Source organism: Bufo gargarizans, chromosome 2 (assembly GCF_014858855.1).
Source record: "Bufo gargarizans isolate SCDJY-AF-19 chromosome 2, ASM1485885v1, whole genome shotgun sequence".
NCBI lineage: Eukaryota > Metazoa > Chordata > Amphibia > Anura > Bufonidae > Bufo > Bufo gargarizans.
This window is the reverse complement of record NC_058081.1, coordinates 680,323,573-680,341,558: the sequence shown is the minus strand read 5'-3', so window position 1 is coordinate 680,341,558 and position 17,986 is coordinate 680,323,573. Positions and strand designations below refer to the sequence as shown.

Genomic DNA, 17,986 nt, shown 5'->3' with positions numbered 1-17,986 from the left:
GAGCCAACCATGGTCTACAGAAATCCAGCATAGTGCAGTACCGAACGATCCCCTTCATCCATGTACCGAGGCTAAATGACACTTGCATGCTGGACCCTAAAAGCAGATCATGAAAAGGCTCTACTGATGGGGGAATTATGGGCAGGCCATAAACATAGGGGTATCTAATAACAAGAGAGGAGGGATCTCAGAACTATCCCCAGATACATCATGAAGCGTTAACCTCGACCACACCGTACAGTGGGTTCTGTCAGCTTGTAAAGTGTCTAGACTGAAACGTACATGACAGTAAAGGCAATATCCAGACCCTTAACGGTGCAGGCCCAGAAACCAGTAGAAAGCAATCACTAGGAGTGCATACAGAAGTATAACGTAGCCATGAAATGTCCACCTGGATAGCATGCATAATTCGGGCTACATTGGGATCTTGGCCAGCGTTAAACACCCATAATCCTGGCTGTACTGACTACAATTCTGCAAAACTCCTCAGCCGCTCTTTCTGCCGTGGTAATAGAGGAGGCTCCTGAACACGGGGCACCCTCATATAGGGTGTCCGAAAAAGGATTTATCAAACCAGACAGTCCTTTTAAAGAGAACATATCCCCAGGTTTTACTGCTATAAACCATCCTCACCATGCTGTATGCTATAAAAAGACTTCTCTAAACCTTTAGCTATTGGTCCCCAGTAGCGCTGCGCACTTTATACGTCAGAAAAATCCTGTGTCATATACTAATTAGACTGGAGCATATTCCGGGCCCTGAATCGTCGCAGCCCCTGTACCGAGAAATCAATGTTGTTCTGCGCATGCACTGGTAAATGATTTCTCTCCCCCCCCCCCCCCCCCCCAAAGTGCATATGTGCAGGTTCTCTGCTGGCACGGTCTGTGGATGACATCGGAGACATCATCCTTATCAGTTGATAAAACAGGGAATGGCTTAAGCTTCTTTCACACTGTCGTTAATGGATCCGGTTTTTCAGTCAGCGCATGCGCAGACCTTTAAAAATATGAAAAAAAAAAATACCGGAAAGAAGGATCCGGTATTGCAATGCTTTTGTGAGACAGATCCGCATCCAGATGCGTCTCACAAATGCATCCATTTGCGTCCGGATTGCCGGAGACGGAACTGGCTGCCGGAATCCTCTGCCGCAAGTGTGAAAGTACCCTTAAGCATGTCTGTCAGGCTGTCCCGGCAGGGGAACAGCCTGCTGGATCCATACTAACGTTTGCACACGTGTGCTGCCGGAAAGCCGCCCCAGCCCCATTCACTATAACGGGGACGGGACGGAGATGCGGCCGTAGCGCGGCAAACATGCCTAGAGGCGGATGCCCAAAAAACGCAGCTATATGGGGCCAGGGCGGACTTCCGGCAGCACACGTGTGCAAACGTTAGTATGGATCCGGCAGGCTGTTCCCCTGCCGGACAAGCCTAACACCAGTGTGAAAGAAGCTTAAGTGACACAGGATACCTGAAAAGTATACGGTGTAGGAGATTTGTGGTGGGAATGGTTTATACGGGGAAAACTTGGTGACAGGTTCCCTTTAAAGGGGTATTCCCATCTGGCACATTGATGGCATATGTCAGATAGGTGCGGGTCCGACCTCTGTGACCTCCTACTATCGCCTTACAGGGGCCCCGACGTGAAGGACAGCACACCGCACATGCACTACGTTCATCACTCTGGGAGTCCTGAAAACAGCTGAGTGAGAGCGCTTGCCTGTTTTCGGAAGTGATATATCCATAAATAGAGAGCACACTACGCAAGCACGGCCACCTCTCCATTCACCGATATGGGACTGCTGGAAATAGCCGAGCTAGCACTTGATGAATGGAGGGCGGCTGCGCATGCACGGCTGCTCTCCGTTCACTTTAGGGGCTCTGTTCTGGTGAGAGGAGCGGCTACCAGAGGTGGGACCTGCACCTGTCTGACATTGATGGCATATCCTAGAGATATGGAGGTGAGACCAAAACAAGAATGACATGTCTTATCACCCTCTGGTCAGCTCTGCCTCACATTTATAAGTGACCCCCCCCCCCCTACTGCAATGTATTGATATTATTACAGGATGAGAATCGACTTTCACAGGGATATTTCATCAAATACTAATATGAGATATCTGATATGTCATCTTATTGAAATCTCCTTTAATGGAGGGCATATGAGGTTCAATGTGCAGAGGTTGTCAGACTGTGAATCCAGGTGTGCTTGGTGTCAGGTACCAGCACAGAGCCCCCCTCCTACATGTCAGTTTTAGCTCTGGGTGACGCTTTTATGTGCAGTTCGCAGCAACCTATAGAGCCAAGGTTCTTACTATTACCTGCAAGATTGCCGTCCTTCTCTCCAAAAAGTTAGTGTTATGTAAAGGCAAACGCTCAGAATTGGCCTCCAGCTTTGCCATCATAACAGCAGTATTGGCATTGGTTCTGAAATATTACGATGCTGTAAATAAATGTCCATTAAAGTACCTTATTCTAAAAAAAACATACCGTCAGTGAAAACGCAGACGTCTTTTAAGTGTCTATAGGAAAACTAATATGTACGCTATCAAAATAGGACGCTCCAAAACCTTAGTGAAACGCAAGAATTTACCCATTTTTAAAAAATACTGAATTTTCTCCATCAGGATATGTACACATGAAGAAGCTTGTGATATCCATATGTCAAGGACGAGCTCCTCTGTAAACTGTCCACAACGTTCAATACGCAGTAGATTCTATATACAGCACCGGCAATTTCCTTCGTCCATCTTCATCCCTAGTTCATGTATAGACAAGTTTCTTTTGGTACCCATAGGGACCTTTTTGGCAGCTTGAAGAATAATCCACTCAGAAAATGAGTCCATCACTTGTCCACTCTACTGGTCAAGAAGTTAAGAGTGTTCACCACATTTAGGTGCTTCCATGGTCTTCCTCCACCCATGCCACTATCTTACCCTCCCACCCTGGAATAACATCTTCATCGTGAAATACCTGTGAGTAGAGATAAGAACAGAGGTGATCATTAGAACCAGGATTAGAAACCAACCTCATGTATGTACAGATTGCTCCACGCTTTAGACTAGTATTTGCCATCCAGTTTACACACACAATTAGAGCGATATTCTCCCCTAGAAGCATTGATTCAAATCTGCTAGAACATGGCATGACCTTCATATGAAACTGGAGGCATAGTAAGGGCCTGACGGGCATCTGCTCTCATATGTACTAATGACAGAGTATAGGCTTTGAAAGCAACAGAAAACTCAGGAAAGGGAAGAAGATAAAAAATGTGGTCTTTCTTTAAGTCATATTAAAGGGGTTGTTCACCCCCTAGGGATCTGTTCTACAGACTTCACACTATGGCAAGACCCGCGGTAGGAATCATACTTACCTGATCCCGACACATGCCACGCCGGCTCTGCAGCTCCCGGGTCTCACAATGTCAAACTCCGGTTTGATGCCAGGTCACGTGAACACTACAGCCAATGGCTGGCTCCAGCAGTGATGAACCACCCATGCGTCACATGACCCAATGACATGACCCATGGGTGACACATCACTGCTGAGGCCAGTCATTGGCTACAGCAGTCCCGTAAATCTGTCTCCAACCAGATGTTGATGTGAAAAGACCCCGTGACCTGCAGAGCTGGCGGGGCAGCGATGGAGCCAGAACCCAGCTGCAGGAATCAGATAAGTATGATCAACACTGTGGGGTCTGTAGAAAAGGTCCCCAGGGTGAACAATCCTTTTAATATCACATAGAGAGTTCAAGAGAGCTGTGACCGACCCCTGCTTTGAGACTTGTTGCCTGTAATCACTTGGAGGAAGGGGGTCCTTGTCAGTGATTATGGTTCCTGCAGTCATAACATTCCTAGACAACTTCTGAAACCCCTGCTGATCACAAGAACTAAGGTACTTACCTCTTCTTTGACTGTTCCAAATTCTGGATCCAGAGCTTTGAAGTGGTATCGGTGGTTTCCTTCTCTGTCAATGGCTGTCTTGAAGTCCCTCAGTGTCACCTCCCCCAACCTGCAGGACATATCAGTAGTCAGTTAATGAACAGTAGACTGGGGACTAGTGCTGAGAATGTACAGTACAGACCAAAAGTTTGGACACACCTTCTCATTCAAAAATATATATATATTTTTTCATGACTATGAAAATTGTAGATTCACACTGAAGGCATCAAAACTATGAATTAACACATGTGGAATTATATACAAAACAAAAAAGTGTGAAACAACTGAAAATATGTCATATTCTAGGTTCTTCAAAGTAGCCACCTTTTGCTTTGATTACTGCTTTGCACACTCTTGGCATTCTCTTGATGAGCTTCAAGAGGTAGTCACCTGAAATGGTCTTCCAACAATCTTGAAGGAGTTCCCAGAGATGCTTAGCACTTGTTGGCCCTTTTGCCTTCACTCTGCGGTCCCGCTCACCCCAAACCATCTCGATTGGGTTCAGGTCTGGTGACTGTGGAGGCCAGGTCATCTGGCGCAGCACCCCATCACTCTCCTTCATGGTCAAATAGCCCTTACACAGCCTGGAGGTGTGTTTGGGGTCATTGTCCTGTTGAAAAATAAATGATGGTCCAACTAAACGCAAACCGGATGGAATAGCATGCCGCTGCAAGATGCTGTGGTAGCCATGCTGGTTCAGTATGCCTTCAATTTTGAATAAATCCCCAACAGTGTCACCAGCAAAGCACCCCCACACCATCACACCTCCTCCTCCATGCTTCACGGTGGGAACCAGGCATGTAGAGTCCATTCGTTCACCTTTTCTGCGTCGCACAAAGACACGGTGGTTGGAACCAAAGATCTCAAATTTGGACTCATCAGACCAAAGCACAGATTTCCACTGGTCTAATGTCCATTCCTTGAGTTCTTTAGCCCAAACAAGTCTCTTCTGCTTGTTGCCTGTCCTTAGCAGTGGTTTCCTAGCAGATATTCTACCATGAAGGCCTGATTCACACAGTCTCCTCTTAACAGTTGTTCTAGAGATGTGTCTGCTGCTAGAACTCTGTGTGGCATTGACCTGGTCTCTAATCTGAGCTGCTGTTAACCTGCGATTTCTGAGGCTGGTGACTCGGATGAACTTATCCTCCGCAGCAGAGGTGACTCTTGGTCTTCCTTTCCTGGGGCAGTCCGCATGTGAGCCAGTTTCTATGTAGCGCTTGATGTTTTTTGTGACTGCACTTGGGGACACTTTCAAAGTTTTCCCAATTTTCCGGACTGACTGACCTTCATTTCTTAAAGTAATGATGGCCACTCGTTTTTCTTTACTTAGCTGCTTTTTTCTTGCCATAATACAAATTCTAACAGTCTATTCAGTAGGACTATCAGCTGTGTATCCACCTGACTTCTCCACAACGCAACTGATGGTCCCAACCCCATTTATAAGGCAAGAAATCCCACTTATTAAACCTGACAGGGCACACCTGTGAAGTGAAGACCATTTCAGGTGACTACCTCTTGAAGCTCATCAAGAGAATGCCAAGAGTGTGCAAAGCAGTAATCAAAGCAAAAGGTGGCTACTTTGAAGAACCTAGAATATGACATATTTTCAGTTGTTTCACACTTTTTTGTTATGTATATAATTCCACATGTGTTAATTCATAGTTTTGATGCCTTCAGTGTGAATCTACAATTTTCATAGTCTTGAAAATAAAGAAAACTCTTTGAATGAGAAGGTGTGCCAAACTTTTGGTCTGTACTGTAGGTGCTGGCAATCTGTATAGTTCACAATCATTTCTGCCAAAATATCTTAATTACCATCAGCTCATTCCAGGACACAGTGGTCTCGAGAAGCCAATGGCCTATTTCAGAACCTCCCATAATGGAAGTGGAGAGATCTGGTACCTGAAGCACAATGATACCCACAGACACTGAATTACCTCTTTGGTATGTTGACCATGAAGGGTGTAAGCGAGCGATCTGTAAAATACAGCACTTTGGTGCAGGAATTACTACTTCCCATTACTGGGGCACTTTGAGAATGGGGCATCTCTGTAAGAAAATACAATAATCCAAATGAATCTTCATATATTAAAATTCTGTCAGCAGCAGTCACCACTAGAGGGAGCTTCTAAGCTATAGGAGTTCCAAAAATAGTTGAGTGTGTGGTACTAGAACATGATCACAGTACCCCCATGCATCTGTGGCCACATTGTGGGAGACGCACCACCTACCACACAGGTGCACACACAAGTCACTGCACTGATACATTGCAAAAAAAATTGTCACCATCCCTGTCTGACCCTACGTGTTTCTGCACACATACGACCAATAGTCTGTCCTCAGGGGTACAACAATAGGAGATAACATAATGGGTATAGTCTTATGGTGTGAGACTACGCTTAGTAAGCAGCCCAGAAACAATAAGAAATCCTTCCGCCCCCCAGGAGAAGTATCTGACCAGAAATTCTTACATCATTTGTAATGCGCTTTTCTCACAGGGACTCAAAGTGCAGGGGTAAGTTTTGTGGCTGGGGCAACTCGCTGGGAAGTCAGCGGCTGCCATACAGGAGCCCGGGGGGAAACCAGAGTACCAGGAGGAAACCCACGCATATTGTCCACTGGTCGGATTTAAACCCTGGACACCAGTGCTAACCACTGAGCCGCCCAGCGATACAAGCTTAAGTTACGTCCACATCTGTGGTTGGAATTCTGGTATTCTGCTGTGGTACAATTACTGTGCCCGCCAGGGCACAAGATATCCCATTCACTATAAGGGGCCAGCCTGGATTCTGTCATAAATACCAGTTTTGTGCCCGAAAACTACGGGCAGAAGGAAAAAAGACCAACATTTACACACATGCTGCCACACTTGATTTCACTGTTGAGGTGGGCTTACTTGAGTTTGGAGGCCACGAGTCTCTGTATTCATTTAACTCTTTATTTCCTGACAGCCTTCCTCGTGTCTAGATATGGGAGAGGTGACAAAGTGAATATGGGAGAACCAGATGAGAGTCTGAGGACCACAGCCTCCATCTCAAGTGGTCAATACAAGGCTCACCTTCCGGTCTTGTCTCCTTTGGTTTTCAATGACGTGCAGTCTGTCCATCAAGCTTGCTATACCCTGTTCCAGACTGTCTATAGTGTGGTGCTGAGGGTCGTGACCGCTAAAGCTATTTCTTAGACTGCGCAGAGCATCACGGACCAGCTGCAGATCATTGGCCTACACGGATAGAAATTCTAATTATATCTCATGAGACAAGCAACTAATTTAGTTTGCATAGTGTTATGATGAGAACAGGACAAAGTAAAGATGACATGTGTGTTATCCTGCGTCATGACCTCCATTAATCCTATCTAATAGGATTATCTCACTAAGATATGCCATCATTGTATGATCGATGGGGTCCAACCTCTAAACCTCCCACTGATTCTGTTTTTTGGCTGCACGGTTGCGCCCTAGCCACCCACTGCGCAGGGAACTGCAGCCCAGCTACATTCATTGAATGGAGACACAGCCCTAAACCGGAGGCCCCATCATTCTCAGGATAGGTGAGGGTCCCAGAGGTAGTACCCCTCCAATCATGAAGTATATCATAGTGAAATGCCATCCCTATCATGATATGAGCCTTTAGGAGCAACGGGGGCGTTGCCATTACACCTAGAGGCTTTGCTCTCTCTGCAACTGCCGCGCCCTCAGCGCTTAGATTGACAGGGTCAGACAGTGAAAGCGGCATCACTCCTGCCCTGATCAATCAAAGTGCAGAGGGGGTGCGGCAGTTGCAGAGAGATCAGAGCCTCTAGGTGTAATGACAACGCCCCCATTGCTCCTAGAGGCTAATTTGCATATATTAAAACCTCATTTTTCTCAGCAATGCAGCCACATATGAGCATGGGACCAACACAGACGCCTTCAGCTGCCAAGTGCACATGTAACAGCTCAGCCAGTGTCATAGGTACAAATCTGCTGACAGATGACCTTTTATATTAAATTACTTAAAATCGTAGTTATTTTACGCTATTATGCCTCATTCACACATCAGTGTTTCAGTCAGTGGTTTTGAGTCAAAACCAGGTGCAGAACATGTGCAGATCTTGCCCTTATACCTTATGTCGGTGGAGGCTCCACTCCTGGTTTTGGCTCACAATCACTGATGGAAATCACTGACCAAACACTGACGTGTGAATGAGGCTTTACAGATAGATACAAATGAAATCTATTGAAACTTTGTGTAATTGTTCTTTGCACCTTCCACCTGCAGGGGTCACTGTTGTCTAATAAGACACTTCTTTCCAGACACTCTAGCAGACAATACAACCTGGCTGTAATGACAGCCTTACTGGTAGTCACCCAAGTCACTTCAGGTACTTACATTTCTATTTCAGTTACCATAGTCCAGTATGTAAAGTACATTGTAGGGAACTTCAGGACTATACAAGGTGCTATCAGGGGTTTTACCAGTAGGGATGAGCGAATCGACTTCAGATGAAACATCCAAAGTCGATTCGCATAAAACTTTATTTCAATACTGTACGGATATTAGAATGTAATGTCTCGTAAGACTTCACATAAAAACTTCAGAAATTGATTTATACTGTAAAAAACTATTTCCCAAACTCTGGTTCGTTTCCAAGGTATCACTTGCTTGGCACATACATTTTATACAAAATAATTTGCCAAGCATCTCTAGTTTATAAGTATAGCATTAGCAATTATTAGGCATTTTTGTACTTTATTTGGTTTGCAGAGAGCTGTGGCATTGCATGTTTTGTTCTACAGTGTTGTTCTCAGCCATCACAATGTGCCCCTGCGCATTGGGGTGTGCTGACTGACCCCCTTTTTCTTTGCAAGGTATCACTTGGTATACAGTATAAATCAATGACTGAAGTTATTATGCGAAGTCTCGCGAAACTTCGCAAAGTAATAACTTTGGCTCATCGGAGCCAATACATTCTAATACTGTACGGCGCGCTCGCTCCGTACAGTATTGAAACAAAGTTTTATGCGAATCGACTTCGGATGTTTTATCCGAAGTCGATTCGCTCATCCCTAGTTACCAGCTATAGAGAATAGGCAGTGGTGGAAAAGGGAGGCATTGAACCGTTAGCAATTATTTTGGCCGGGAAGGTCCACTGATGCAGTAATCTAATTCAGGTAAGGCCTAGCTCACATTTCAGATATTTGGTCAGTTATTTCCATCAGTTATTGTGAGCCAAAACCAGATGCAGGTCAAAAGCACAGAACCGGTGCAGATCTTTCCATTACACCTGATCTCTGTGGAGGCTTCACTACTGGTTTGGCTCACAATCACTGATGGAAATAACTGACAACTGAAGTGAGAACTTGGCCTAAGGTGGACTCATCCTACAGTATAAGTGCAGGAACCAATAGCCCATGAAAATCATGCTGTAGCTGTGGTTCAAAAAGGCTCAGTGTCCACCTCAAATTTAGAACGTCCGACCCTGTATTACCAATGAGTGTCAACCACAAAGAACTGAATGTTTAGGCATCATCTTGGAGGGTTCCTCTGGGCTACATGTAATATACCGTACCACACTTATATAGCAATACACACGGTGGGTGGACTGCTTTACCTACCGTCCTCTGAGGTGCTGGATCTCGTGTAGGACCTTTGCCAGATGTCTGTAAGAATCCATTAGTCTGTGAGGGGTGATTGATGTAACCAGTGACCTGTGAACACCAGAACCAAGAAGTAAGGAAATATCCCACCTATAGATTTATTTCTACATAACATACAGGTAAATGTTTCTGGGCTAAAAAGGAAGCTACGGAGGGTGCTATAGACCTAGTCATGTGGAGGGTGCTATAGGCCTAGTGATGGAGGGTGCTATAGGTCTAGTCATGGAGGGTGCTATAGGTCTAGTCATGGAGGGTGCTATAGGTCTAGTCATGGAGGGTGCTATAGGCCAAGTCAAGGAGGGTGCTATAGGTCTAGTCATGGAGGGTGCTATAGGCCTAGTCATGGAGGGTGCTAAAAAGGCCTAGTCATGGAGGGTGCTAAAAAGGCCTAGTCATGGAGGGTGCTAAAAAGGCCTAGTCATGAGGGTGCTAAAAAGGCCTAGTCATGGAGGGTGCTAAAAAGGCCTAGTCATGGAGGGTGCTAAAAAGGCCTAGTCATGGAGGGTGCTAAAAAGGCCTAGTCATGGAGGGTGCTAAAAAGGCCTAGTCATGGAGGGTGCTAAAAAGGCCCAGTCATGGAGGGTGCTATAGGTCTAGTCATGGAGGGTGCTATAGGTCTAGTCATGGAGGGTGCTATTGGTCTAGTCATGGAGGGTGCTATTGGTCTAGTCATGGAGGGTGCTATAGGTCTAGTCATGGAGGGTGCTATAGGTCTAGTCATGGAGGGTGCTATAGGTCTAGTCATGGAGGGTGCTATAGGCCTAGTCATGGAGGGTGCTATAGGCCTAGTCATGGAGGGTGCTATAGGTCTAGTCATGGAGGGTGCTATAGGTCTAGTCATGGAGGGTGCTATAGGTCTAGTCATGGAGGGTGCTATAGGTCTAGTCATGGAGGGTGCTATAGGCCTAGTCATGGAGGGTGCTATAGGTCTAGTCATGGAGGGTGCTAAAAAGGCCTAGTCATGGAGGGTGCTATAGGCCTAGTCATGAAGGGTGCTATAGGCCTAGTCATAGAGGGTGCTATAGGCCTAGTAATGGAGGGTGCTATAGGCCTAGTCATGGAGAGTGCTATAGGCCTAGTCATGGAGGGTGCTACAGGCCTAGTCATGGTGCTATAAACCTAGTCATGGAGGGTGCTATAGGCCTAGTCATGGAGGGTGCTATAGGCCTAGTCATGGAGGGTGCTACAGGCCTAGTCATGGAGGGTGCTATAGGCCTAGTTATATAGGGTGCTATAGGCCTAGTTATATAGGGTGCTATAGGCCTAGTCATGGAAGGTGCTGTAGGCCTAGTCATGGAGGGTGCTCTAGGCCTAGTTATATAGGGTGCTATAGGCCTAGTCAGGGAAGGTGCTGTAGGCCTAGTCATGGAGGGTGCTGTAGGCCTAGTCATGGAGGGTGCTGTAGGCCTAGTCATGGAGGGTGCTGTAGGCCTAGTCATGGAGGGTGCTGTAGGCCTTGTCATGGAGGGTGCTGTAGGCCTAGTCATGGAGGGTGCTGTAGGCCTAGTCATGGAGGGTGCTCTAGGCCTAGTCATGGAGGGTGCTCTAGGCCTAGTCATGGAGGGCTCTATAAGCCTAGTCATGGAGGCTGCTTTAGGCCAAGTCATGGAGGGTGCTATAAGCCTAGTCATGGAGGGTGGTATAGGCCTAGTCATAAAGGGTGCTGTAGGCATATTCATGGAAGGTGCTGTAGGCCTAGTCATGGAGAGTGCTCTAAGCCTAGTCATGGAGGGTGCTATAGACCTAGTCATGGAGGGTGCTATAAGCCTAGTCATGGAGGGTGCTATAGGCCTAGTCATGGAGGGTGCTATTACTATGAACATGTACCTGACACACAGCATAGTAGCAGTTATTATTCCGGTGCTTGCATACATGCTGGCGGGATGGCTGGTTCATGCAGCGTTATCAGAAAAATAAAAATGTCATGTGATTGGCTCCTGTATCTTACCTATCATCTCCTATAGATTATCAGGATGAAACAATGCCCGTAATAAACATCCAGTTACTGTTACCCTGAGATAAGAGTTTGGTTTGGTACCTGCAGGCAAGCCAGCAGACTCGCTTAGGCCTCATACACATAATCGTATGTATTCTGCGGTCCAAAAAAGGCAGATCAGCAACATAGATATACCGCACATATCTGTTGCATCCGTTTTGACTTCAATGGGTTTGTGGTCCGCATTTTGCAGCCAAGTACAGGACATGCACACAGATCATCCATGTGCTTTCCGCATCCTTATGTCTGTTTTGCAAAAAGATAGAGTACGTCCGCAAAATGTGGACCACGGAACCATTGAAGTCAATAGGTGTCACGAAAGTTTCCGTGACAGGTACCAGGAGATCGGAGAGACTGGCAACTCATGGGTTAAATTGACAAGTTCACTGTGGATCTTATTGTGTCTGTGTTTTTTTGTGAATGCCACACTCTTGGAGGTGCGGTTTATAGATTTTCTTCCTGCCTTCTTACTAGCTGGTCGGTTGTACTCTGTGGTGCTTCTGGAGTTGCCAGTTTTCTACCTTCAGATAAGTCTTGTCTTTTTTTATTGTTTTGTGTTTGTTATATTCCCTGTTGTTTGTACTGGGCCTGAGACAGAGACTTCCATTCGTCCATCTGGGGAGAAATGGGTTGTCTCTGGTCCTAACCTCATTCCAGGGCCTTATAGGGATATAAGGGCCTAGGTATCCAGCATATGAATATTCTTACCTTCAAGGTCTATTCATATTGATAGGTAGTCAGGGCCGGATTAGGGTTGTTTAGGAGGTGAACTGTTTCTTCCCTAGTATCCAGGCCCAGTTACTGTTCCCCTTCCCTCCTGTGTTTAGTGTGGAGTTTTCCCCCTCACTGATCGTGACAATAGGTCCAAAGAAAAAAATGCGGATTTCACACAGACTGCATCTGGATTTTATGGACACGGTCGTCTGCACACAGTCAGTAGTATCAGTACTTGGAAGCCAAAACCTACAGTGAGTCCAACACATCTTTCCATTATCCCTTTTCTCTGTAGGATCCACTCCTGGTTTTGGCTGACAAATACTGACACAAAATACTGATCAAACACTGAGTGTGTCAAAGTGGTCTTAGTAAGTCTGACTAATTGGATTCTCACACCATGCCCCTTGCACTCATTGGGGCACATTCACTAAGGGACTTACGACTATTTTAGGCATAGAAGCGGCGGTGCTCATAACTCCTGGATATGAGCAGTGTATAATGTGATAAAAAAATAGATCCAGCCAGCAAAGGAGGCAATATGGAAAATCACATTAGTAAGTGCCTTGTAGTAACGTTATCTACATGATAAATGCCATTTGCTGAAGTGAGAGTACCGTGCAGCACTGCGTGTGAAGACGGCGGGGCGTCTGTCTTCACTGATCCCTCACATAGTGCAATGTATATTAATATCTATCCCTAAATATATATTCCTCTCCCTGATCAGCGTGGTGATTCTCGGCACGCTGAGTAATTAACCAGCCGCCAGTAAATACGTGACAGCGAGCAGTAAGCGCTCACTATTGTCAATGGGAGGAGGCAGAGATTATAGGGACAGTTATAGTATATAGTAAAGTATATGATTGGCCCTATATACTGTAGGACAGCTTCTCCCTGCGGACACATTAGTAAATCAACAAATTGAGACTGCACTATGACTGGAGGGATGAGATCTACCTGGTCGTCCTCCCGGCTCAAGAGCTGCTGCAGCAGGACCTTCCTGTTGTCTAACTCTTTCTGAAGATCGTTCTGCATGGAGAAGCAAAGGCATAGGTTTCAGGTACCCGAGGACACTTACGAGAAGAACTCTTCCTAATTAGGCTTTGCTCGTGAGTGTAATGTGGATTGTAATAGATGGTATCAAAGGAAATTCCCTAACGCACAGTTCCCATGTAGGAGGGCGGCGATGGAGAAATGAAATGCCTCATAGTTGCTCTCCACGCTGCATTAAAGAGGTTCTCCTGGCTTTAAATACTGATGACCTATCCTCAGGATAGGTCATCAATATCAGATTGGCAGGGTCCGACACCCGGCACCCCCGCGATCAGCTGTATGAGGAGACGGCGCATGCACTGCACACGTACCGTTTCCCGTCTCTCTTTCTGCTTTGAGATGGACATAGGAGCAGCAGGAAGAGGGAAGGGAGAGGCATGTGCACACTGTGCGCCGTCTCCTCATACTGCTGATGGTGGGGGGGCCGGGTGTTGGACCCCGCCAATCTGATATTGATGACCCATCCTGAGGATAGGTCATCAATATTAAAAGCCCCTTTAACAGAATATGGTTTCTCAGTGCCGATAAGGACATGATGCAGTTTTTTAAGCTAAAATCAGGAGCGGATAACAAAAAAGATGAGAAGTCGTATCTGTCCTTACTATTTGTTCCCCTTTTATGATCCATCCCTGATTTTGTCTTCAAAAACGTACCCTACCCATGTAATGATCTCATATACAAATGTAGCAGAGTTTAATTTGTCACATATGTAGCAGAGTTTAATTTGTTCCTTTTAAGTGAAGACTATGCCCCCCTTTAGGTTTGCCTGCAGCCCTATGGAGAAGAAAAGATAATACTTATGTCGCCATTAAGTTTGGCGCACATTTCGTCTTCAGCACTGTGCATATACGGGAGAAAAATCTCCCGACTTTGTGTTAATGGGGTTTTCCTTTTTCCACATTTGTGGCATATCACTAGAAGGTGCCACATATGTCATATAGACTTGGGTTCCCCCCCTGGGACCTGCTCTTATCTCCAAAACGGGGCCCCCAAAGTGAAAGACAGCATACTGCGCATGCGCGGCGTCCTCTCTATTCCCTGCTGTGAGACCTCAGTAAATAGTCGAGAGATATTGTCACACGTCCTAGCGATATGCCACAAATGTTGAGATGGAAAACCCCTTTAACTGCATCCACAGGCCTCCAGTCCCCCAAAAGAGACCAAAGAGTGTCCTCTATCGGCACAACTGTACAGAACAGCGCAGCCGGCGCTGAGAGCCTGCATGGAAGGCTTATGTTGGAGGTATGCATCTGACGCCAGGCCTAAGCTGTGCCAAACACACTCAGCTCTGCTACATAGAGACTTAGAACCGGAAATGATCATGAAAAATGTTAAGATTGTATTTCTCCTCTTGCAAAGTAAAATTGGACATGATTATGAAAGATGTCAGAACTGTGCTACTGTAATAAGTTCTTCATCTTTTTGTGCCTAAAGAGGATCTAAAGGGAACCTGTCACATTGAACATGGTATGTGAGCTACAGGCAGCATATTATAGAGCAGGAGGAGCTGAGCAGATTGATATATAGTTTTATAAGAAAAGATTCAGTAAAACTTGTAATTTGTACATTTAAATTGATCTTTGCCGTCCAGGAGGCGGTCCGATCAGTGATTGACAGCCTCCCCTCTATGACTGCGTGTACAGAGAGCTGTCAATCACTGATAGGACCGCCTCCTGGACTGCAAAGATCAGAATGAGCAGGAATTTAAATGAATTAAATACAAGTTGTACTGACTCTTTTCCCGCCATACTATATATCAGTCTGCTCAGCTCCTCCTGGTCTACAACCTGCTGCCTGCAGCTTACATTGTGTTTTCACGGTGACAGGTTCCCTCTAATGGCTGATGGTCTGATCATGAAGTGAATCCCACAAACAGGACTGAATAATTCATCGGTTGTACAGGAAGGCACCATCTGGAGAGCAGGCATTTACATGGGTACAGCTGGAGGACAATTAGTAATGGAGAGTCGGGGGCTGGTAAATGGCTTATGGAGCCTAGGGGCCGTGGCTTTATGTTCTTCCACACTGCCGCAGTATTCTTACCATATATTCACACGTGCAGATTATGATCCACACCTGAATTTTGACTTTAAGGCTAGGGCTACACTGGTCATGTGACAGCCGTCGTGGGCAGGTTCGCCGAGTAGCGGTGATCCCACAGAAATGAATGGGATTGCAGCACCCGTTGCAAGAAATCCAATGTGTTGGATTTCTTGCATCGGGCATGGCGATCCCATTCATTTCTCTGGGATCACCGCTACTTGACGAACCTGTTCACGGTGGCTGTCACATGACCTGTGTAGCCCTAGCCTAAATTCATATGAATATCCCCTTAAATATACACTGGTCATTATTATATAATTGGCACATGCATCTAGTGGAAGTCCATGAGGGGGGCCATACACTTTATTGTAGTGTCGGGGGGGTTGTGCATTTTTGTGGTACATTTACATGGTAAATCTGCACACGGTAGGCACCCTTAGGTACACCGAGGGAGATCTACCAGATTCCAGCTCCCATTTTTAGAAGCTCTATAAGTTGCAATTAGTAACTTCTTCGCTTTCCTCTTTTACAAAATGAACGTCCAGCTCTGGATATCAGATAGAAGTTCACTGTGAACTGAAGATATTTTTTTACATTTTTATTTATAAGGCATTGATTGGCTTTCTCCAGGGTCCCACCAAAGACCTTCTTTTATGGCCTACCGTCTAGACACCCCCACCAGATGCCCACCAATCAGGACTTCTCTGCCAGGAATGGGGACCCCATTATTGGTGAGGGGTACGGCTTTTGAACCCCTACGGTTTAGACTTTTATGAGAAATCTGGTTGTGGGTGGGAGAACCCGTTCATACCCATTTGTGTGGTTTATATGATTGTTTAGCAACTACTGTTATCTTTGTCCCTTTCTCATGTTGGTGCTTGTAAAACACAGCAGGACATATACCTAGACCAGTATGCGTAGGATATCTAAAGCTACCTGCACACAGTGCGAATTATGTACGCTTTTTCCATGCGGATTCTCATGCAGAAAAAACACAGAGTAAGGCCCCTTTAACACGAACATGTGCGCTCCGAGGCCGTATTTGCGGATACACAATACAAGGGCACCGTTCAGTGTGCATTCCGCATCACGGATGCGGACCCATTTACTTCAATGGGTCCACAAATCCAGAGATGCGGAATGGAAGCACGGAACGGAACCGTGCTTCCGTGGGGTTTCGTCCCGTACTTCCGTTCCGCAAAAAGATAGAACATGTCCTATCTTTCTGCGGGACGGCCTGATCGCGGACCCATTAAAGTGAATGGGTCCTCGAACCGCTGCGGCTGCCCCGCGGTCGGTGTTCGTGCATTGCAGCAGCACGGCCACGGGGCGCACAGAGGCCTAACACAGTACCAGCAAAGAGTATGAGGTTTAATGCCGCAAAACCGCATTAAAATCACTCTAAAAACCGCAATAAATACATGCAGTTTTTCCTGCGGATTTGGTGCGGAAACACACATAAATCTGCACGGAGATTCAGTCTGCTTAAATTCTGCACCAAATTCGGATTTGTTGTGGTTTTGCCTTTGCATTGAAAAGTGTGAAATCCACAAAGGAAATCGCACAAACAATTGACATGCTGCAGATTTCTAAATCCGCACAGCAGGTCAATTTCCGGTTGAATAAAGACACCATTGTTGCCTGGTGACGAAATCATAGCCCATGACATGATACAGCCTGACCTCTCAGCAATACATTCACCAGGATGACCATACCTTTTGATAATTGGCTTCGGAAAGTTTCCGATGTGCATCATCCAGTTTCCCTTGCATTTGCTGTATGAGCCTATCTTTCTGCGCAATTTCTTTCTGTGGGGAAGATGAGGTTTAGTAATTTCTTAGTAAACTTCAATCAATAAATGCATGCATAAACTATAACACGGTACATCATACAGAAAAGTACCATGGGGGACATTTATCAAGACTACATTTTTTTTCCCGCTGGTCTTGATTACCAGCACTGCCGAAGAATGTGAAAAAGTTATGTAGAGGCGCACGCCACGGGTGTGAATGAAGATAAATGTACCGGCGTGCAAAACAATGCAAATGTAATACACCTCTATAGTGGTGTAACTCGCTTAATAAATGCCCCCCCCCCCCCAATTCTTAATCACATTCCATTGTAAATTACATATACCGTATTTGTATATACCGATGCACTCCCCCCCCCCCCCCCCTCAAAGTGGCGGAAAAATGTCAGTGCGTCTTATAGGACAAATACTAATAGGCGCGTCCATTATGGAAGCGGTCATTAGTACAGTAGGGCTAGGGAGCAGTGAATGCAGCGCTCCCTGTGCAGGGTCTGTACTCACCGCTCTCTGGTCTTCTCCTGCAAGCGCTGCAGGACATAAGCGTGCTCTGTGACCTCGCACTTTGCGACGTCAGGTGACAGCACAGCAGGAAGCGTCCTGGCTCTAAGGGTTGGTGGCTGCATTCGGAACAGGACAGGCGAGCTGATTTTTTTGTATTTTTTTTGTCTGATCTGAGGCCTGATTAACATGGGGGTCTAATGTGAGGTCTGACTGGGGGTCGTATAAACATTAGGGATCTGATCTGAGGTCTGATTGGGGGTCTTATAAACATTGGGGGTCTGAGATGAGGTCTG

The 17,986-nt window shown here is 46.0% G+C and overlaps 1 protein-coding gene across 3 annotated transcripts in view; it reads right to left on the bottom strand.

Annotated features, from left to right (window-relative positions):
• Window positions 1–1,221: 1,221 nt before the first annotated feature.
• The window catches only part of DIXDC1 (DIX domain containing 1), a 102,813-nt gene continuing 86,048 nt past the window's right edge, over window positions 1,222–17,986 (bottom strand). For 2 of the 3 annotated variants that reach the window (XM_044278480.1, XM_044278481.1), the window contains exons 13-20: window positions 17,098–17,190; window positions 13,244–13,315; window positions 9,535–9,627; window positions 6,997–7,158; window positions 6,835–6,901; window positions 5,876–5,987; window positions 3,900–4,008; window positions 1,222–2,970 (exon numbers count right to left, since the gene is read on the bottom strand). In XM_044278480.1, coding sequence (XP_044134415.1) covers window positions 2,890–2,970; window positions 3,900–4,008; window positions 5,876–5,987; window positions 6,835–6,901; window positions 6,997–7,158; window positions 9,535–9,627; window positions 13,244–13,315; window positions 17,098–17,190 — 789 coding nt within the window. In that variant the 3' untranslated portion in view covers window positions 1,222–2,889. The remainder of the gene's footprint in view (window positions 2,971–3,899; window positions 4,009–5,875; window positions 5,988–6,834; window positions 6,902–6,996; window positions 7,159–9,534; window positions 9,628–13,243; window positions 13,316–17,097; window positions 17,191–17,986) is intronic. The other variant, XM_044278482.1, reaches the window with a different exon arrangement.